The sequence below is a fragment of the Monodelphis domestica genome, chromosome 3, assembly GCF_027887165.1.
Source record: "Monodelphis domestica isolate mMonDom1 chromosome 3, mMonDom1.pri, whole genome shotgun sequence".
Taxonomy (NCBI): Eukaryota; Metazoa; Chordata; class Mammalia; order Didelphimorphia; family Didelphidae; genus Monodelphis; species Monodelphis domestica.
The window spans coordinates 382,461,112-382,484,217 of NC_077229.1; the positions used below are offsets into that span (position 1 = coordinate 382,461,112).

Sequence of the window (23,106 nt, forward strand, 5' to 3'; positions counted from 1 at the left end):
GTCCTTACTTTTGTATGTAATTGGCATTTGTAGAGCACTTTCCAGTTAGAGACCACTAATATATATGTGTGTGTGTATATATATATATATATATATATATATATACATATATATATAAAATCTCATTTGATGCTCATAATTGCCTAAACCCCTTATTTATCCCCAAATTTGCACAGGAATTCAAAAGAAAATAACCTTCAAAGATAAGTTAAAAGATCAAGTTTAACGTTAAATTTTTGTACATTGGTGACCCTTCACCAGTTCTCTGTGGAGAACTTGGGGCCTAGGAAATAATTCAGAGACAGAGGTGGACAGAATAATTTCTGATTATCTGACATTATGATCCTTTTACTTTTTGCTACAGGAGAAACCACAATATAGGGTGATGCCTTTATTTTGATGTTTTTCCTCCAACTTTTTCCACTTGGGTACTTGCTCCCTCTGAGAATGCAGAGACAAAAGTCAAAGGGCCAGGTACACCTGGGGGACCCAGGAACAAAAAGGAATTGCTTATTGGTAAAATGGTGAATGTCAGAGAACACTAGAAATTCTGACTGCTGAGCCATGGAGGGAACATCTTCAGTGCTCTCTGTAACTGATGAACTTCAAGATAAGATGTTAAGATTAAAATTCCTTGGACCAGTGTCTGAATTTATAATTACTTATTAAATAACAAAAAGTCGTCCTGAGAAAGAGACCACATATGGCGAGCCGTTCTCTTAGCGCACTCTTTCAGGACTCAAATTTATGCCCTTAGTGATGTCCCTTTCCAAATCTCCCCTCTACCTACTTTGGAAGACTCCAACCTCACTCTGGGCAAGAGACAAGGGTCTTTACTTAGTTCAGGTTGCCAGGAGACTTCTAGGATGGCACCATGATCTTTCTTTTATCCCACGGTCTTATGTAGTTTGTTTACAGACAAGCAACAGCCTTTATCTGTTCTTAATTCAGGCAAAGGGTGAGTTTAGTTGCAACTTCATTCAATCAGAGGTTGAGGTTGGTTGAAATTTCAAACTTAAGAAAACTCTCTCCCTTTTTAAATTCCAAAGTTAATCTTGGAGTTCCAAAGAAAGTGGCACAAACTAGTGTTAATTTTCACAATAATGAAAGCCCTTCTCCACCTTACTCTCCACTCATTGTATTGTAGACAGATAGGTGGAGAGATGGATGGATGGATGAATGGATGGATGGATGGAGAGATGGATGGATGGATGGATGGATGGATATTCATTAGTGTATATGGATTGTCCAGTTTCCAAGCCAGAAAGATCCTGGAGGATAGAGGTGAAGAATAAGTCATAGAGTTTAAGCATTCTTTACATATTTGCTATTTTTAAAAATTCTGATCATAATTTATGTCTTTGAATGTAATAGGAAGTGACCCAAGAGTGAAAGACCTCTGCAGGAGGGAGTCTCGTCAGATAGAATAGATTCTATGTTTTGATATTTAACTGCTATTCTTCTTCCTCTCCTAGGCTAAGTTGAGCCCAATCAGCAAGTTAACAGGGAAGCCACTTCAGTGAACTGTGTTGAATTAGGGCTGTGTGCTACATTGTGAAAATAATAATAGCAGCTAGGTGGTATGATGCAGTTGCCCTGCCTGGAATCAGGAAGACCCAAGTTCAAATGTGGCTTCAGACACTTACTAGCTGTGACCTTGCGCAGGTCACTTAGTCCCTATCTGCCTCAGTTTCCTCAATGGGGATAAAATAGCTAACATTTCTACAGCTCTGTACCAAGCACTTGACAATTCTCATTTGATCCTCACAACTCTTGAGTAGATGCTATAATTATCTCCATTTTAAAGCACTTGGTATAGTGACTGGCACATAAGTGCTATAGAAATGTTAGCTACTGTTATTGTTAGTTATTTATTAGTTAATTATGGCTATTAGTTAGAATTTGTGTGCCACTTTAAGGTGTGCAAAGTACTTTACATCTCATCTGAGGCTCATAATAATCCTATAATGTATGTGCTATTATTGTCTTTATTTTACAACAAGATTAAATGACCTGCCCAGGGTCACATGGCTCAGAAGTGGTTGGCTGGTCTTAGGGAAGATTTGAACACAGATATTCTTGACTCAAAGTCCTGCACTCTATTTTCTGGGTCACCTAGCTGCTCTTTAATGACTCATAGAAAGTGCCAATTCCTTGACACTCATTAAGTCTTACCAAGAATGAAGTTCATAGCTCAGGCAGAGCAACATCTGGTGGCGAATTCAGGTATTTTGCTCAACTAACCTCCCTGCTGGAAAATTAATATAGGGACCTCCCTACCATCAACTTGTTTTGTACATGCAAGAAAGGCACTGAAACCAAGCCAAACAAGGGTGATGCTATATTTTTTTTATTTAGGGCATTACCTGATCAAGGCAATACCAAAATTAATTTTTCCTCCCATAGGAATTCAGAACTTTAATAAGATCAATGTAAGATCAACGGAAGAAAAAACTCAAAATACAACACTGCTAAATTTAATCAAGAATAACACAAGTCCTTATTAAATTAAGAATATAAATGTCCTTTGAAAACAAAGTCAAATGTTAGCTCAGAAATCTCACATTTGAATTAAAATTAATATAAATATCTAAGATTTTTAAAAAATCATGTATACTTTTTTACAATCATTTTCAAGTTAAAATAGTTTTATTCAAGCATTAGACAATTATACATTCAGAACAGGTTCACTGTATGCTTCTTTTATTCTCTACTCATGAATACTTTCCAATCTCTTCAATGGTCATTTGGATATTACCTTGATTTCACTTTGACATGAGGTACATAACTTGATAGACAGTGAGAAAAAAATTGTTTTTCAGTTATTAGATGATATTCAATTGAGTATGCTTCATTTTAATGGCTTTTCTGTAGTCCAAATACTAAAGATACTGTCTTTTCAATCTATGTTCCCGAATGTTCCTATAACCCAAATAAATCAAATCTCTTTATAGAGCTGTAGGTGATAAAGACATAACCTTGAAATAAACATTTTGACCCTCCAGTAATACAATTGGAGCCACATTCAACATCATTTTAACAAGACCTACACCATAAATAAAATTTACTTGAAAATGTTTTTATACTGACATATTGGGATTTTTTTTTTAATCTACACAGTGGCCATAAAAGAGCAAGGTTAAATTCTCAGGCTATTTTGTAGTTATTGTTGATCAGGACCAAAATATCTTGAAACTCTACAAATTTATGTACAGAGAGCTAGGATTTCATTGAAATGGGCTTTTATTATTCTCTCATTCTTCATTATCATTCAAAAGCTCTTTCCCCTAATTATCCCCTCAAAGGGCTGATAGTACAATTTTCCTGTACTGCTAGATGTATACATATGGTACAGCTTCAACAATTTATGTTCATGACAATGACATTTAACATTATATGTTCACTTTTTTTAAAAGGCTTGCAATTTTCGCTCTAAAACTTTATGTCAAATATATTTCCCTTAATCTATAATATAGAGGGGTTTATGTAGCCCTTATGGATTGATGTTAGATCCCCACTGTGGAGGGAAGATTGGGGAGAAAAACAGCCATTTTCTAGAAGCAAGATGAGGGATTGTGGGGCTTAAATCTTGTGTTGATTTTCCCTTTTTTTAAATTTTGAGTATTTTTCCATGGTTACATGATTCATGACACCCCTCCCCAACCCCAGCTCTTTCCTTCCCTCTCCTGAATCTAACAAGCAGTTCTACTGGGTTATACATGTATCATTGTGTTGATTTTCAAAGAAAATTCCAAAACCAGACAAGTGGAAACACAAAGAAACCATAGATTGTTAGGGTTAGAAAATACCTTAGAAAAGCCTCATTCAATGCTCTCGTTTATAAATTAGAAAAATGAGTTCCAGAGAAAGGACTTTCCCAAGATCACACAGAGCCAATATTAGAAACCAGGTCTCCTATATAGAGCCTAATAGTCTATATCACGATGGTGAATGTCACCATTAAACTTCAATAAATGGCCATGAGATTTGATTAGGTCCTAGATACAACTTTACACAGTGGGACTTCCTTCATTCAAGACCATAGGATTTAGAGTGAAAAAGAGACCTTAAACTTTCAATGTTGCCAACCTTTTAAGGAATTATTTGGGGCCCATAAAGATGTATTCGATGTCAAACAGTTAGTGTCAGAGTTGGAATTAGAACCTAAGTTTTTTCATTCCAGACTCAATGCTTTCCATATATCACACTGTGCTGGCCTTAGAGGGCACAACTTTTTTTTTCAAATACATAGGGCCCATTGAGAGTTACTTCTCACAAGGAGCCCACAGAATTTTCTAGTCTCACACTGAGCCATTATGCCCTTTTCTTGATGCATTTGTGTCTCACTATATCCTGTTCAAGTCTATTTAGCAAGACATAGCCACCCAAATATCTGCTTACTGTACCAGTGCTCTTTCCTTAAAATGCCATTTGTGACCCATATCCATACCGGGGAAATGAAATGATACTCATGTAATCTGAGTCAAGAAAGAGAATCAAACTAATTCATAGGGTTTTTTTTTCATTTATTTCTCTTTTATCTTCAGTGATTTTTTGTTATTTACCATCAATGTGCATAAAAGCATCAAAGTAAAAAAAGTAATTTCAAATTAATAGCTTATAGATGAACATTTATACCTTTGAACCAAGTACTTGGTACATCAAAAGATGGGAGAAGGAAGAAATGGCATAATCAACACCTTAAACAAGCTCCTGGTGGCTTTGCTGGGACCCATCTTGACTAAACCCCATTTTATTATCACTGACCCAATTTTGTTCTGACTTTTAAAGCAACTGCAGTTTTTTATAAGGGCCAATATTTTTAGTGTGGATAATGTAAGGTCCTTCCCGACCTAGAAGATTAGCAATCTTCCCAAAAAAATTTGGGAAACTGATGGCTTGCATAGCTGAAGTGCCTTGCACCATGACTGTCCACATGTAAACTACAGAATTGGAAAACATTATATAGTTGAAGGATCCTTGGAGTCTCTCTACTCCGACTCTCTCATTTGACAGATGTATAAATTGATGTCCAAGGAGACCAAGTGACTTTCCAAGATCAAAAAGTCAGTTGCTGGCAGATCCAGGACCAGACCCAAGTTACATCGCTACAAAGTTCAGCACCACCTTGAGAATGAACTATATGTTTTTTTAATGAAATGTCAAACTTATTCTCAGTACTGAAACAATAATACACAATGGGAAGAAAATAGTCCTGAGTTAACTCTTTGGCATCATCATATGGATTTTTATAATACTGTATATTGGGAATACTATAAACACTAAACAAATGTTGGTATCTTCTCCTATCCAAAAAAAATTATGAAAATGGATTTTCAGTATATTTTATTTATCTTCATGTGTAAACAAAATGTGCCAATGTTAAATAATAATGGATACATTGGAAGAGGACACCTCGAAAAAAACTGGGGAGATTGATGAGTTGCTTTTCCTTTTGAATGTCATAGGCACCACATCAAATTGTGAAAAGAAAAATCATGACCTCTCTACTCTCTACTTAATGTTAAAATTAGACAGCATTCTTGCCAATATACTATAAAGGAAAATCTTTTCTCCTAGCTAGATTTAGTAAAAATAAAAAAACCAATTTTCCCAAGGTGACTCTTTTTCATATTAATTTATCACTACCTACCATCTGAATAATTCAAGAATTTTGCAACTGGACAGGGTAGCACCTGAATCTAGCCTCACATGGTGAAGCTAAATTTGGGAGGCTTACTTCATCATAAAGCGTTCTCATTTCTGACCAGAGAAAACTGACTTTGGTCTGAAAACAAGGGAAAGGGTTTCACAAACATTACTTCAGAATTCATGTTACTACTTTATAAACATTGTGCATGATATTTATTTCATCAAACAAGAGGTTAAAATACAACTTTTGCCTAAACTGAAGGTCATCACATTCTTGAGGTACATAAGGTAGTGCTGCCAGGAAATTGCTATAAGTAACTTCAAAAAGAGAAAGAAAAACTTCAAATGCTATTTAGTGCTTCAGAGTCTGCTATATACCTTGCTCCGGTGGCCAACTAAAGTGCTTAAGCTTTTGGAAGTTTCAAAGATGCTGGATTAACTTCCTGCAGTCTTCTTTTTTCCCTAATTTTTTTTTAATGCAAGGCAGATCCTGGGGCCTTTTATTCACATTACTAGGTAGAAAACACACAAAAGAAGTATATATATTCTAACCCTAAACCTAGTATTCTGAAACCTAAATCAATGAAAATGTGTAAAAATATTTCTTAAAAATCTAAGCCTATCTATCTTTGACTGAAAATTTCCATGAAAGTCTTGATTTTTGTTTAACTGAGTATTAATTGTCACAAGAATTTATTGAAAGATCAATAATTGGCTTCATATGAACCAGAGTTTAACATTCTATTATATGTCCTAGGCTACCACAGATCCGAGTTGCTTAAGATCAAGGAAAATTCAAAAGGCAAAAGAATCTTACTGGGTAGTGGGGGAGCTGTGCAACTGCCTTATAACCTATTTATTTTATTTTTAGTCTAACTATAATACCCTTAAGGGATAAAAGTAAATGAAAATTAAAATAATGTCCAACAAAGTGCTTGACTGTATGTGTAAAAGTGAATTTTAGGAGAAAGAAAAAGAGAGACACACATTTGTCAAACTGCTACCCAATATTCATAGTAATTAAGAACTGAGATGGAATTTTCTTATGCCCTTGTCCAATATGGACTGTGCTTGGTTGGTTTTTTTTATAAATTATATTTTTCTATCTGCAAAAAGAAAATTGTAAAAAATTTCAGTCAAATGGACAGAAATAGGAGAAATCAGTCTTTCATTTCATGAAGTCTAAAAACTATCACTTGGGATTGCCAAAATAGGGAGCTACCATATCGCCCCTTTTTTTGCCTCCAGAATAACTGATGACAGGAATTCTACAAGGAATTTTGATAGGGAGGTGGTGAAATAGCCAGCAAAGGGGAGAAAGGAGAGGCCACTGAACACAGGGACAAGCTACAAAGAGCAGGCTTGGTGAAATAAGAAGTTGTTCAGGAGTCAAGGGGCAAAAGGTAATGAGGCAGAAAATGCCCAGTAGTCACACTTAATTCTTCCATTTTTGCTTTTCAGCCCCCAAAAGGCAGGAGTGGGATGGAGATGGAGTTGGGAAGTAAAGAAAAGAGTTCTCTGAAAGCAACTATTGAACCTTAGCAAATATGGCAAACGGGAAAAAACCAAACCAATCTGACTGCCATTTGGATAGTAACAGTGAAAGAACATTCTTAAAGTCTGCCAAGTTTGACACACTTGTGACATACACTTACTGAAATACTTAAGAGCAAGTTCCACAGTTTTCTTCCCCAGTACGGACAAAAAGGGTCAGTTTCTGCTCTAAATGAAACGTCTTTAAAAAAAGAGATGAGGAATAAATAACATAACTATCTTGTCTAAGAGTCTATGTCTTTTTTAAAGGCCTCCTTCATAAGAAATCTTCCTTTACTCAGCTGCCCTTCAGTCCCCCATCAGAGTGGCTTAGCTAGCTCACCCAAATAGCAGCTGATGAATAAGTGTAACTATTTTTCTTTAGTTTTCCAACCTGGTCTGCTGACGTTGACAACTATCGAATGGGCAGTGTGTGGTCTCTGGTGTGCTGATGATTGGGTCTGTGCAGAGTTCTGAAGTCCAGTATGAAAAATGACCTCATGTAAGAAAAAAGTTCCCTTGGAAAGGAGTAAATAGGAAATCCTGAAATTCCCAGGAAAGAAGAGACAGCAAATTATTTGGCTCTGTACGGTTGCACCCCTGCCTCTCCCTCCCACGGCTGGCTTAAAAAACAAGAACATAAGCGTCCTTGCTCTAGCAGAGAGACGGCCCTGGAAGACAACGTCTTTGCCTTGTGAAACTGCTGTACTAGTAAATCTGCTTATGCAGGGAGAAAAATGAGAAAATCTAAACAAGCTAGTCATGAGAAAGAAAGTGCAGAAATAACAAAGTGCTTTCCCTTCAGAATCTGGGTGGGACTGGAGTTAAGAATAGAGTTGGGTAAAAGACGGCACTCCAGGACGGTACTAAACGTTCTCCTTTGGTTCATTTTATGTTTTCCACATAATGTGGCCATCCGTGTATATATGCATACACACACACAAACACGTACACAGTAATGACTCCTCTGTCCTGTAACACACAACTAACTCTAGGCCTTCCATTGTGCCTTCCCCATCATATTCCTTTGACCAATTATCTTGTTTTCCTCAGTAACAGAAAAGTGACAAACACAGCATCTGGCTTGCCAAGACTTGTTTGGTCCAAATCTGCTGGCTGGGCAGTTTAGAAGAAAAAATATAAAGCCTGTTTTGCTGACATCATGAGCATTCTCTGTGCTTTTTGCCTATTCAGTATACAGACCCCAAAGTGTCCTTTGCCTATGGCTGAAAGTTAGGGGGAAAAAATGTAAAAAAGCATTCAAAACCCCCTCCCACATCTTAATAGTATATGATAGCTATGGGAATGTGGAGTGGGGTTGCATCAATAATCTGGCCAAATTCTGAAGAGCCACCAAAGGAGGCATATGATGAAGCAGGATGTGCCTAATAAATGCTGAGTCGCTGATATGGTATGAAATGACCAGCCTTTGGGGCAACATTGGGAGTACTATTAAAATACAAACAGCAGAGCAACCGCTGATTTGAGATAGCATTTGGCTAAAAAAGCTGCCTTCCCCAAGTGGCACCCCCTTACCTCACTGGGTACTGACAAGAACTTGGGGTATCAAATTTATTCTATTGGACAGAATTACTGCTCTGGGATGGATGATGACTATCGGGGAGTGAGAAGCTGAGCTGCTAACTACCCACTCAAGCCCGTTGCTGCATTTGTGTCCTCTTAGCACAAAAGTTGAGTGAACAGATTATCACCTCCCAAGTTTGATAAACAAGCCATTTAGATACATGCTGGCTCCTGACTTCACAGTGTTAAGAATGAGAGAGAAGAGGAGGAAGAAAATAAAGGGGGAGCTCTGGTCATCACATATTTCTTTTATAATAGCGATATGTTTCCACCTCAGGGATGTCATCACTTCCAAATTGCAGAAATGAGAATTATCCATATCTAGAAATATTTCTAAGTATAATTGCAATTCTGGGGACTTGTGAAGGCTTACAGATTTGCTCTCTCATCTTTCTCATCATGAAATTGTCTGTACTTATTTTTCTGACTGGCTTTAACAATTTAACAAATCCAAGTGCAAAAAGCAAATGACCTCTCTAGGGATGTCCCAAATAAATATGAATCTCCTATTAATCTAGGTAGGACATGGCTTTTCTTTATCATGTAAAATGGTCAGTCAGTGGTCCACATTTCAGGAACTGCTCATCTATATAAATTGATAGACAGACCCCTTAATAATGTTGGGACTGGCAAAGATAACACCCAAATAGCAAAGTTCTAGTATTATTGGACATCATTATGCACAAATTGGACGTGATTCAATTAAATTTCAATTTCCTAAGTATTTATGAAATGTATAGTGTATCCAGGGCACTGTGTTAGGCACTTAACTGCCCCATCCTTGAGTATGAAGGAGATGGGGGAGAGGAGAGTTTTGAGAAATGTATGGTATCTCTATGCTATCCTTCATGATGGAAGTGTAGCCAGTAGTGTATATATTACAAGAATTCTACAATACCCACCATCATGGATTCATTAGTCTCTCTTCTTGGTTCTGAAATACATGTGATGCAAAGGTTATTTCTACAGGCTACAGGCCAATGGGAGTTGTTTCTACTCCTTCCTGCTTCTCCTTAGCCACCTTTCTAAGCGATGAGATCTGAGCCAGATGGATATCAAGGAACACAATGAGGGGATAAAATAGTGGTGGGGGGAATGAAGAAGGGCCAGCATGACAGTCCCAACACCTTCCCTCAGTGACAGGGGAGGAAGTCTGGGAGATTTGTCTCCTACCAGCTGCCATGTTCATCTCCTTCATCCCCAGAAATGTGCCTCCCCATCTTCCTGCCCAGCTCCCAAGCCCCACAATCTCTACCAAAAACTTGTTGCCAGCCCATTTCTACTCAAACCAAAGGAGAGGAGCCCCAGAGCAGAGGGAAAGGGAGAAGCAGCAAGGGAGAGTGTCTCATCCTCACTCACTCTCTCCAGGTTCTTGTGCTCCCCACTTGCTCCCTCCAGGCTTTCTCCCACACTCAAAGGAACCCTCCCATATCCTGGATCCATGGCTCTGGAAGCCGAGCCCAGATGTTGGCATGCTGCCACCGAGGTTTCAAGTCCTATTTTTCCAGGGAGACACTCGTCTTTCTTTCAGGACCTCAGGAGCCTTCTTCTTTTCTGCCTCCTCAGCTTTCCTCCTCTCCTCTTTGGCTTCCTTGTATCTCCATTTGGGAATCTGCAAGTAGGTACTGTCCTTGGTGCTGGCCTTCTTCTTCACCCTCTCAGGCTGAAAGGTGGGAGTGGGGGCTTTGTTGATGCGCACCTTGGGAATGACAAAGCCAGGCCTCACACTGCTCCTCCGCAACAGGTGTAGGGGCAACAGACTGGCCTTCCGAGAGCCTGCTGCACCCCCCTGCGCCCCTGTGATGGGGGAAGGCTGCAGACTTGCTCTCCTCTCTGTCTGGTTTGGAACCACCTCACCCTGGGAGCTGGAAAGGCGTTTCTGGTGGCTCTCCCCTCTGTCCTCCTCACCATCACCAACCTCCCTAGTGTTCTGTCTGCGGAGGATCTCCTGCACTGCAAAGCGCCTCTTCCCCACACAGGGGGGGCTCTCGGGGCACACAGTCTTGCAGGCAATGGCCACAGCAGGGCTGTAGAGACTAGTGGTCATTCTGACCATGTGGTCAAGGACCCCCCCATCTTCAGGTTCTTGGACATAGTGAGAAGACAAGACTGACCGAAAGCACTCACTAAGCCTCTGTAAACAGCTCTTGGGCTCTGCTGGTTTGACAAGAACATCCTTGACCACTGGCCAGTCCAGCTTGTACTGCTCGCTGAACTGCTCAGGACAGGGCCTGTCCAACAGTCTCTGCAGGACACAGACAGCCTCGAACCTTCCTGTGTAAGATGCCCATTCCCGTGGAGTCATTCCTTTGTTGGGATCAGTTGCATGGGCATCTGCCCCTGAAAAATGAAAACAAAAATAAGTATGGCTGGATGTCACAGGAACTCTCCCTACTCTCTATCCAAGAGAACATAGATAACTGAAATTGAACTCAGTTTAAAATTCTTAACAACTCACTGAGTCACAACTGCAGGTGTCTCATCTTCAGGGGGAAAAAACCTCATTCCCAAATGTGGACATTCCATAGTATTGGCATAATCTCCAACAACAACGGATAGAGAAATCAAACTTTCATCCTAATATTGTTTGGTGCTTTATCTTTCCAGAGCTTGGAGTGAATGTATATATAAAAAGTTTTGTTACTTTCTAGTACATATGGTATATTATCTTATGCTAACAAAGGTCCCTTGGAACCTGCTTCAAGGAATAGATTAAAACAATTTTAATTATTTTATTAATTGGTGGTATTTTAATAGATGCCTATAAAGTACTTGAAAATAGTTTATACTCAATTAAGTATTTCCCTTCATCTATGATTTCATTGCAAAAGGGAATCATTATGAAAGAAGCTTCTACTACCAATACAGATCATGAGTTAACATACACAAAGCACTTTGCAAACCTTAAAAAGCACTACATACATGCCAACTATAATGACAAATTTTTAAAATTTTTCCCCCAGATGAGTCAATACAATTTTCAACAATAATTTTCTGACATTTTGTGATCCATGTTCTCTCCTTTCCTCCCATCCTTCCCTCTTCCCCAAGAAAGCGGATAATAGGATAAAGGTTGTCCATGTGTTATCGTATAATTTATATTTCTATGTTCCAATGAGAAGTAATAATAATAGCTAGCATTTGTATAGAGCTTTAAGGTTTGCCAAATATTTTACAAACATTTAATTTTATCTTTATGATAAATCTGGGAATAGGTGTTATTATTATCCCCACTTAACAGATGAAGAAACTAAGGCAAAGAGAAATCAAGTAATTTGTCCAGGGTCACACAGCTAGTAATAATCTGAGACCAGATTCAAACTTAGGTCTTCCTGGCTCCAGACCCAGTGTGCTATCTACTCTATCACCTATTCTTATCAGTACCTGATCTGCAACTTATTGTTAGTTATTTAAATTAATCTATAACTCAGAGAAGTGGTTATCTATAGTACTGAGAAAGTCAGTGACTTGCCTAGGGTCACACAGATAAGAAGTGTCTGAGGTAAAAATCTAAATTTGGGTCTTACAGGGCTCTACTCACTGTGCTACCTCACTGCCTATTTTTATTATTGTCAACATCAGCTCAACAACTTATAGCTATGTAACCAATAGAGTTGTCTAGGGCAGAGGTGTCCAACATGCCCCCATGGACCTCTAGAGTTCCAGGAAACAGATTAAAATCTAATCAGGAAAATTTTAACAAAATTAAAATCCAATAAAATATAACATAAATGTGTGTTCTTCTAAGTCATACCTCCACAGGGATCCCTTTCTATCGAGTTTGTGGCTACCACCAGTCTAGAGGGCTGAGTGACCTTCCCAAGATCATACAATCAGGGAGGAGGCTTGGAGACTCACTCTCAGTCCATTATATCACCCTACCTACCTCTCAGTAGTCCCAATGAACTAAGATTTATTGTATTGCCAATTCAAACGAAGCCAAATGCACAATGGCTATACAAATTACTTGAGACTTCTATCTTCAATGACAGAATCTTCAGTGGAAAAGCAATGGGATGATTTAGGGCTGTCAACTGCATACCACAGGTACTGACCATATTTGGTCTCCTTGTTGCTGTGCAGTTTTTCCCTTGGCCAAACACTGGCCTAGCTAATCTACACTATTTCGGTACATTTTCATCTTCAGACAAATTAAAGAGCTATGTGGGGAGTAGCTGCAATTATTTAGAACTGAAAATTAGGAAGTAACATTAGCTGAAGTACAATTTATAAATTGACTAAAAAGAAAACAGGGCACTAAAAATGTCATTACAAAAAATAAATGGCACATTAAAACTTAATTAATTGCATGTCACTTAAAAGGGAACAAACTGCAAAATTAAAATCTTAATGAACAATACATTGTTTGAAAGAGACATTTTTTAAATGCTAATGGAACACAAAAGGAACAGCTGTCAAAAGTTTAAGATTCTTCTCCCTGTGGAGAAAAATCTGCCCTCTTTTTTGCCCTCTATGTATAATCTTGGGATGTACAAAAGATTCAAAAGATCAGAAGACATTTCCATTAGGAGACATTAAAGTCTCAGATTTTCTGTGAGATATAACATAAATCATGGTGAACTCTAATTCAAAAGACTCACTATCGAATGGAATATTAATGCTATAGATAAAGCAATTAAATAATGGACTATAATGGGCTGATGTCAATTATTTTATACTTATGTCATGTCATTCAATGAAGACTTCAAAGAATCATCTTACAACATGACCATTGTTATCTATACCTTTTCCCCTACTCGGTGTTGAATTCAGAACTCAGCTCCCTGCCCATCATGAGAAGGAAAGGTTGGTCATCATAAAAGGTGCAAGTGTCCTAGTGCAGAGCTATTAATTGTAAAGACAAGAGACCCCCAAATCATCCTCACTGACTACATATGTCTAAAGGGCTCACAGTCAGAGACAAGAGCTTTTTTGCCCCCTTCCCGTAGCTAACTTATTATGGAGGTTTTAGAAGATGCTTTTCTTGATAATCATTTAACCAAAAGCCTAGCTACACTATTAATGAGGTGATTCCTTAGGGTTTGGAGGTATTATTATTAGGTCAACTGGTGCTAAAATTAAAAAAAAAAACTCAGCTCATATGTACACAATGCAATCACAGTGACAAAACACTGTATACTGTCTCATTTGACCTTCACAAAAAATATGGATGTTGGTAATGAACGTACCACATTTTACAGATGAGGAAATTGCGGATTAGAGAGCTAAAGTGATTTGTCAAAGGTTACACATCTCTTAATTAGTGTCAAGTTTTCTGATTCTAATTACTACTCTTAAATAACAACAACAACAAGAAAATAAACAAAAAAAACCTGGTGAGGCTCAGACAGGTACCAACATTCTAGGTAGGATTTCATGCTTGAGAACTTGGAACTTCTCTAGCACATCAACATTTTTCAGGTGAGGAAAATAAAGTAATTTACCCCAGAACACACAATTAGTAAATAACACAGGCAAGACTTATATCAGGCCTTCTGACTTCAAATCTACTGGACATATACTTAGCCAGTCATATATACAACATCCTCCAACTTTCCACCATCAGTAAGGCAAAAGAGGTTAGGAATGTATATATAACTCTAAGGTTACATGTTTTAGACATTTCCTTCCTTCAAAGTTGCTCTGGTTGTCCATTTAACTCAACTTTACTTGCATAAAAAATATTGGGATGGAGGGAAGGGGGAAGAGAAAAGTTGACTCAGTGGTTTATATTTTTTTTCCTAGTCTTCATCCATCTATTGTTCCCTTCCCCACAAGAGGTATGAAAAATAAAGACCCAGCTAGTACTGCTTCCTAATAAAGTCAATCACAGACAGTCATTGTTCCTATCCCACTAAGATACCACATTTGAGAACTATGCAGAGATGGTACTTGGGTAAACTCTGGTTCACATTCTATTTGTGCTCAAGAACAAGAATCAAGAGATGCTCCAAGTCCTTTAATCCCCGTTTGAATGACAGCTTTCTTGAGGAGAAGAGCTGCTTCACTTTTCACTTATATTCCCAGAACTCAGCAAAATGGCAGGCACAAAGCAGTACTTAATAAATGCTTCCTAATTTTGATTTTGCATTCTCTCTAGAGTACTGATAAGTAGCTTTTTAGGTTTTTAATAAATATTGACTGTCTGTGGTTTAGGGGAAAGAGAAATCAATTTGGGGTTCTAATATCTGGATACTAGGAGACCTTGTGCAATTCCTTTAACTACCCTGTGGCCTCAGTTTGCTCATCTATAAAATGAGGACATTCAACTAGATGATTTCAATGGTCCTTTCCAGCTTTAACTCCTATAATCCTAAAACTCTTATCTAGAAATCAGCAAAGGTGGTGATCTCTAAAGGGCAGGCAGAAAAAGCAAGTAGAAAGAGAACTTACATGAAGATTTAAAGAGACTAGTTCAGGTTCTCTACTAAGACTCAGTTTCTAATTTAGTAAATAACAGAAGAGAGTGTGATAACTGTAAAAGCTATACCATGTCTATAAACACAAAAGAAATAAGAATATGAAACAGAAAGAAATTTGGATTTCCATCTCAGAGTCTAACTTGGCTCCATGAAATGAAAACATTTGGAGTTACCTGAAGGCAGAATAGTGTATGTGACTAGGCCCTGTTCATCATTATAACTCTTCATTATATCAACTTTATGAAGTAGGATACGAATGTACATTTTGATTTTCCCAAACATCACAGGAGTTCTGGCTTACTCGGTATTGACATTTTGGTTTGAAACTGAATCCTGAAGCTTATTCTTAAAAAGGAAAAACAAGCATCACTACTGAGTTATGTTTTTGTGTAGATAAAATCATGCTCTGAATATAGCTTCTTGGGGCAACTTATTTAAACCGACCTGTCACTTTGGGGAATATTAATATTCTATCAAATTAATAAGGTTTCACATCCCTTGAGATTATAATCAGCACAGCTGGCACTGCTGATGTGTTTGTCCTTAGTAGCCACAGTAACAGAGTTCCAATAAATCAGAATTTCAGAACCTTAGAGAGAGAAAATCCTTTATTGAACTATAATTTTTTATTATTAAATTCCAGGGTTTCTGAAATTTCTAATATCTCTTTGTTCTGCTTGATCAGAGCAGATAAAAACAGTTATTGATGTGTGGCTATGTTATATACTCTATGAAGATGTTAGCCGTTTGGGAGGAGCAGGCAATCTAATAAACAATACATGATTTGTTTAAAAAAAAAAATAGGGGTAGGGAGAAACACACTTCCTGTTGAATACCAAGTATTTGGGACTGGGAAAAGTCAACTCACAAAGGAACACTGCAATGGATAAGTTAGAGGGCAAAATGTATTTCTATCAGCTGTCAATATGGAAGTATCCCTGTGTCTTTTAACTCTAATTACAGTCTCACAAAGTAACATTTTCTTGGTCAGAGTTCTAGAAGGAACTCTCTCAAAAGTTCACACACTGAAGTTTTAAGCTAAAGGAAATAAAATGTTATTTGACAATAACATTCCCCCCCCCCTCAAAAAAAAAAAAACCCTCCAAGATTAGACACTATCATCAATTTGCTTTTCTTAAAATTGAAGATTCACAAAATATATAGAATGTGAAGATTGGATTTAGCGATTTCCTGATTGTAAAAATGAAGATACTTAGTTTAACAAAATCAGGAATGTCTTGGGAACTCTAAATTACTCCACCCTACTTAGATCATACTTTAGGGGAAGATAAAGTTGTAATCTCCTGTTTGAACAATGAAGGTACTTAACTCTTACCTTATAGTGAAGCTAGAACTTTAAGCTAAGTCCATTTTAAGATCTTAATACAAAAAGGTGTTAAGTAACTATAAAGGTTAAATTAATTACAAAAAGGTTAAGTAACTAATAAAATGTGAACTTAACAAAGAAGTGTTAAGTAACTCTAAAGATATAATCTAATCAAAGGAGATGAGAACTAAAGAATGGGCATTTAGAGGAGGGGACACAAGGATGAAAGGTCTATACATTGGCTCATTTCCTCTCTCCGGTACCTTTTGTGGCAGAGAATTGGCTAATAGCAGCATGCTGGAAATTTCGGCATCTTAGTGTGGCTACAAGCTATTGTACGGTTTGATGGTGAGTTTCTGGCTGAGGTTCCCTTCTTTACTTTTCCAACTTTATCCTCTTAGAAGCCTCTAATTTTCTTCAGAGACCTAGAGGCCGGAATTTTAAACTCCCCCTGGCACAGGCCAGGCAGGAGAAAATCCTATATCCTCTTCCCTCCTTCTCCTTAAATTCCTTCCCTCCATATTAATTAAATTACCATAAATTTCCAGACTGACTTGGGTATTTTATTTGGGATTTTCCCTGGTGGCCAATTAAGTCTAGATTTTAAGTCACAACCCTAAAATTATCTTCACAAGAGTCAATGTTGAAGCCAGGAAGACCTGAAATCTACTCATACCTCAGGCATATTCTTACAAATATTATCTCAATTGAAAAAATTAGTGATAAACAGGTGTTTCCTCTTTTGGGAAGAAGTAGCTTCAGGGCTCAGTTTCAAACCAAAATGGTAATACTGAGTAAACAAAAACTCTTGTGATGTTTGGGAAAAACAAAATGTACATTTGTATCCATCCTACTTCATAGGGTAGATATAATGAAGAGGTATAATGATGAACAGGGTCTAGAACTTATTCTGCCTTCAGGTGACTCCAACTGTTTTCCTCAAAAAAATAAAAGGTCTAGTCCTTACCTTTATTTAATATTGAAGATAAATAAGCTAGAATCTAAATCCTGAGACTGACATAAAGTCCCCTATAATGGGCAAACTTTTTTAATTGTTTAGAGAATATAGAACTAGATGAGGGAGCAATACTGAAAAGGTGAAGGGAGATGGTTTATTACTGGTACTGATAAGTTCAACTCTGTCACCATTAATTAGAAAAGCAGCTGTTAATACTTCATCAGTGTGATCTGTTAACTATCAATAAAAACAGAGATGAAACAAACAGCACAATATTCCAAACTAATATTTCTTCCCAAAGGGAAGATGGCAAAAGATAAAGAATATGAACTCTAAATGTCCAACTCACATTATTTAGCCACTTTGTTTTAAGACAAAATTTAAACTCATCTATTGTATACTTGCAGTGAATTTATTTTTTTAAGACTCCAAAATCTCATCATTTTGGAACTGAGACACCTAGAAAACTAAAGTATTTGCTGATGTAGCCTGGCAAATAATGTATCTGGGGCTAAAACAAGGATCTCCTTTCTATCAGCAATTCGCTAAAATATTTTAGAAGCAATTAGTCAGGGAAAAAGTACAAATTCTGATTTATTTTTACCTAGATCTGGAATCAGGAAGACTTGAGTTCAAATCTTATCTCAGACACTTAACAGCTGTGACCCTGAGCAATTTACTTAACCTCTGTTTGCCTTAAGTTTCCTTATCTGTAAAATAGAAATAATAGCATTTACTTCTCCCAGGGTTGTTATGAGAAACAAATGAGATAATATTTGTAAAGTATTTTGCAAACCTTAGAGAGCTGGGTAATTTCTATTATTATTTCAAAGATGCATAATTTCATCAAGTCTTCAAATATATATATCACAACTTTCCTATGCCTTAGAAGACAGACTTCAGAGAACCATAAAAATTCATCAACAAGAACTCAACATTTTCATGACGAGACTTTCCAAACTTGGTCAGGATATTCCTCAGACAACAGATATAATGAATCTTAAGGTGAGCTCTTACAGATTTAAAATAAGAAGGAACCTCCTCAAAGGTCTAATTCAATTCCTTCATTTTAATGATGAAAGAGCTGAAACCAAGGAAAGAGAAAGCCTTTCACTTGTTAGGACCTGGCAGAATTTTTGCTCCACTAACATAACTTGAGGACTCAGGGCTATCTCATGGTTGATTTAAATAAACATTGGAGGGAGATTTTAGTACAGAAAATTATTAAGTACACTGCCTCTTGACAGAGGTGATTAACTCCTAAGAAGCATAATAAGATGTACACGGCCAATGTATGATTTTTTTTGGGGGGGTGACATGCTTGCTGAACCAAATTTTCAATTGGGAATGTAAAAATCTTCAACCACATCAACTCTTTAGAGGGGGCTTGATCACCATTGGTGAAAGGAACAGGCTCAGCTCACTCCTACATTATTTCTCACAGTGAAATAGTCTCTACTCCCTTAGATTCTCCTTTTGACTGTTTCCTCTCAGAATCTCAAGTTAAAGGATGTGACCCAAGTCAATCTGTCTTCATTTCTCTCTAGTCTACATTGGTAAATCCCATAACACTTTCTCTTTCAGGTCTCTTTTTCACCTGGTACCTTTAATTCCAACCCCCCTTTCAGCTTCCTTTTATGTATCATCTTCTCCCATAAGATTGTAAAGTTCTTGGGGTCAAGGATTGCTTTATTTTCTACTTGTATTTCTATTCCCAGCTACCACAACATAGTAAATGATTAATAAATGATTGTAGATTTTATTTGACTCAAGTCTAAGAAATCTTGAATCCATAAATCCTTCATTTATCCTTCAATTCCAAAAAAGAAGCCACTTATTGCTCTAGACCAATGATGGTGAACCTTTTAGAGACAGAGTGCCCAAACTACAACCTTCACACTGAATGTGAACCCCTCACCTTACCCCATACCCCATCAAGGGAGTGAAGAAGCACTCCCATTGGGCTGCTGGGCTGAAGGGGTAGGTGATATGAAAATTGTCCTCAGGCAATAGTGGAGAGTGGGAAGGGAGCAGCCCCCCTCCAGCACACATGCCATAGGTTTGCCAACACGGCTCTAGACCCTCATCTTTGATATAATAGCTTTGTGGTTAATAGGGTCAAAGAACAAACTACTGAAGGAGGAGGACACAGATAGTATAGCTACAAGGAAGGCAGTCAAATGGCAGACAGGATATATAGAATGAAACAACTAAGCATTGGTTCCAAGGCAGAAGAGCAGAGCGGTAAGGGCTATACTGTTTGGGTCTAGTTACTGCAACTTTTAGTAATTTCTTTTGTTTTTCTGAATTGGGATGGTAATACATTTTACAAAAGAAAATGTTATCTAAGACTACTAACGCTCAGAAATATAAGATTTTGTTAATGAATAAATTATTTATTAATAGAAGTAAAAAAATTGTCTCTTCTTGATATCTGTGAATGAAACCCTGAAATTTAACCTTCCCCAACCCTGTGAAGAATGCAACATAACCTACCAAAGGAGAGATTACCACATACCTGCCAACATTAAAGCTCGGATGCATTCAGTTCGACCTTGCATGGCAGCTTTCATCAGAGCTGTATATCCAAATATGTTCCTTCTTTCAAGGTCAAGACCAGGAAAATAGTTCAGCAAATAGTTGGTGATAGTTATGTGCCCTGAAAAGAAAGTTGTACAGACACATGGATATGCATACATATAAACACTTTTACTCTAGACTTATTTACCACTGTAGGGAATTCCTAGTATAGAAATTCTCCCATCTTTCAACAGGTAACTCCTCAGTAACTTAGTCAATTTGCTCTAAGAAACTGATTAATCTAAGATCATAAAGTATGTGTCAGAGGGAAGCTTCAAACTCAGCTCCTCCTGACCAAAGACACTATCTAATGAATGAGAGAGATAGAGAGAGGGAGAGAAGGAGAGATGGAGAGAGAAGAAAGTATGTGCATATGTATGTGAAAGAGGAAGGGAAAGGAAGAAGTAGCGACTTCATTATGCATAAAGCTAAGAATCAAATATATAGATAACTGTTGAATCAAATTTATAAGAAAATTTAGAAGAAATTTATAAGAAAGCGTACCCCACAACTGATAAATAGTCATAATTGCCTAGCAAGAGATGGCACTCCAGGTACCTCTTGAAATTGCCACAATAGTGAATCTCCTGACTAAAGACATTTAACACAATTTTGGAATCAGCCTTTGATGCCATCAACTAACAGCATGAAACATGGATAGGAACAGTGTAAAAGTACAAATAAGTTTCAAGATAGTTTCCAAGATTCTTAAAAATAAAGTTTTTACTACTGCAGTAAGATTCAGCTAGTAAGTGCTCAAGGTTCCCATCAACATACAATATGATACAAGAGCAAGAAATATTTTTTAGATTCTTTCTACTTATCACTAACTTCTCTGGTTAGAACCCCATTTCCTAATAATATTCAGTATGCTTATTAACACTGTAGGTGGCTGGGAGACTCAGTGGAGTGAGCACAGAACTTGGAAATCAGGAAGAACTAGGTTCAAACTCTGCCTCAGACTTTTTAGCTATGTGACCCTGGCCAAGTCATTTAATTGTCTGCCTCAGTTTCCTCATCTGTAAAATGGGGATGATAATATCTTGTAAGACTGTTAGCAAACCATTCAGTTCTATATAAACGCTTTCATTGTTGTTGTTTATAGCATTGTCTTTACATAGCCACAGTCTGGCATAGAAAAAAACAATGGATCAGAAAATCTTCTGGTTTGCCCATGGAATATCCAAATGACCCAAATGATTTGGCAAAATGGCACCAAACAAAACTAACCCCCTACTCTCTTATTCCAAGTAGAATCTTCTGAATGACCACTTATTCCCAGTTCCCTCCAGCTCTGGGTTACCATCAAGTCAACCTTGTATGCCCCAAACATCTCTTTTCCTACCTTAGGAGGAGGCTTTACCCCCTACAGGCTCCAACTTCTTCCTTGTCATAATCAACACCTATGGACCTAAGGTCACTGATATCTAGGAGGAAACATGAAAGGGGGGCACACTTGGCTTGCTTATTTATGGAGTCACTTAATTATAGGTTTAATTTTTTTACTTACTTGGAGCTAACAACAGAGCTACAGTGAGTAAATGAATAAGCTAGGATCTGGCCTCTTGGTTTAAAAGCAAAAGAAAAGCTTTTGATTAATCAAAAGGAATCATGGAAGCTTATCATTTCTTTCATCACTTCATCTACCTACCATCCTTCCTGCAGATAGTAACCAATGAAATATATTCAGCTCTGACTGTTGTGTTACCTAAAATAATCCCATTGTCTCAGGGTCAACAGTCCAAAAACAAATTAATGTTAGGTTATAGTCATGTACTTCACAGATCAAGACAAATCTCTATTTCCTTTTTTACTTATTTATACCATTCTCAATCTCCCTACTCCCCTTTGCTTGGCATTTATTTAGTGAGAGTGTGAAAGCTGGTCTGATAATGCAAGCTGTCAGGCAGCTGCAACGGCTTAATTGTGGCAACCTATAAAAGAATGCTCTTTGATCTCATTCTGCAGTCCAGCTGAATGCTTTGTGGTGTGGGTGCCAGTTAAATTTGAGTAGGAACGTAACTGAAGCAGATTGCGATTCGTTCAGAGCCATTTTTTCCTCTATCTGAAATAGCGTATCCATTGCAATTTTCAGCAGGAGGTGTTTTGCACTGACCATGTCCTAAACACTTTGAAGAGGAAAGAAAAAGAAAAATTGAAAATCCACAAAGCAAACGGCCTGTTATACACAGTCGGCAGTGTTCAAATTAGACTTTCTCTGTGTCTTATGCTTCATTCCAGAGAACTGCCATACAACCAATAAGTCCTGATTATGGGTTTGGCTTCTCAATGGTCCATGAAATTACTCAATGCTCCATGACATGTTCTGCCCATATCAACTGGTGCCTTTTATTGCTCAGTTGATCTTGTTTCAGTCAACTCAAGGATCGGCCATTAGCTGCTTCTCTCCTGTGCATCTAGGAAGGTGTGTTCAATTTTCTCCTAAAAAATAATGACAAATGGTCCATCTTTTCTTTTTCCTTTTTGTTACATACAAAAACACAGCCCTCATTAAGCACTGGAACTTTAATATTTACTACAAAGCGGAAGACATTATAAGACAAATCCATTTTAGATCTCATCTAGGGAGGTTCAATTATTGAAATTCCCAAAGCATCTTATCAGGAGCAATATCACCTATAAGGTATGTTCATGGCATAGGTCCCAAGGTCAGCTACGTAATGAGACTCCAGAGAATTAGAAGCCCACATGAGTCATAGAGGCAATGATGCTTCAACGGAACATCTTAAGTCAGATAAACTCACATCAATTAAGCACCACCACAGAACAATGAAAGCTTGGGCTTTACTTAGATTGGCAGAACTGTCAACATCTTCAAGCAATACTTAGCTCCAGAAAAGGACCTAAACTGCTCAGTGAAGGAAAAGCAAGAAAGTAAAATTCCCACAGTGTATAATTACTTTTTTTGTTCATGATTTTCTTTCTTAGAAATTAAAGCAAAAAAGTTATTAACTCATACCACCTATAAATGTATCATGTATAAAGGAAAAACTGAGATTATCCTTCATGAACTAGTTAAATGACAGCAA

At 37.5% G+C, this 23,106-nt stretch overlaps 1 protein-coding gene across 2 annotated transcripts in view; it reads right to left on the minus strand.

The window, feature by feature from the left end:
* Positions 1 to 2,334: 2,334 nt before the first annotated feature.
* The window catches only part of ANKRD33B (ankyrin repeat domain 33B), a 105,942-nt gene continuing 85,170 nt past the window's right edge, over positions 2,335 to 23,106 (minus strand). For both annotated transcript variants that reach the window (XM_016431419.2, XM_001372137.4), the window contains 2 exons: positions 19,995 to 20,135; positions 2,335 to 11,109 (listed from right to left, as the gene is read on the minus strand). In XM_016431419.2, coding sequence (XP_016286905.1) covers positions 10,259 to 11,109; positions 19,995 to 20,135 — 992 coding nt within the window. In that variant the 3' untranslated portion in view covers positions 2,335 to 10,258. The remainder of the gene's footprint in view (positions 11,110 to 19,994; positions 20,136 to 23,106) is intronic.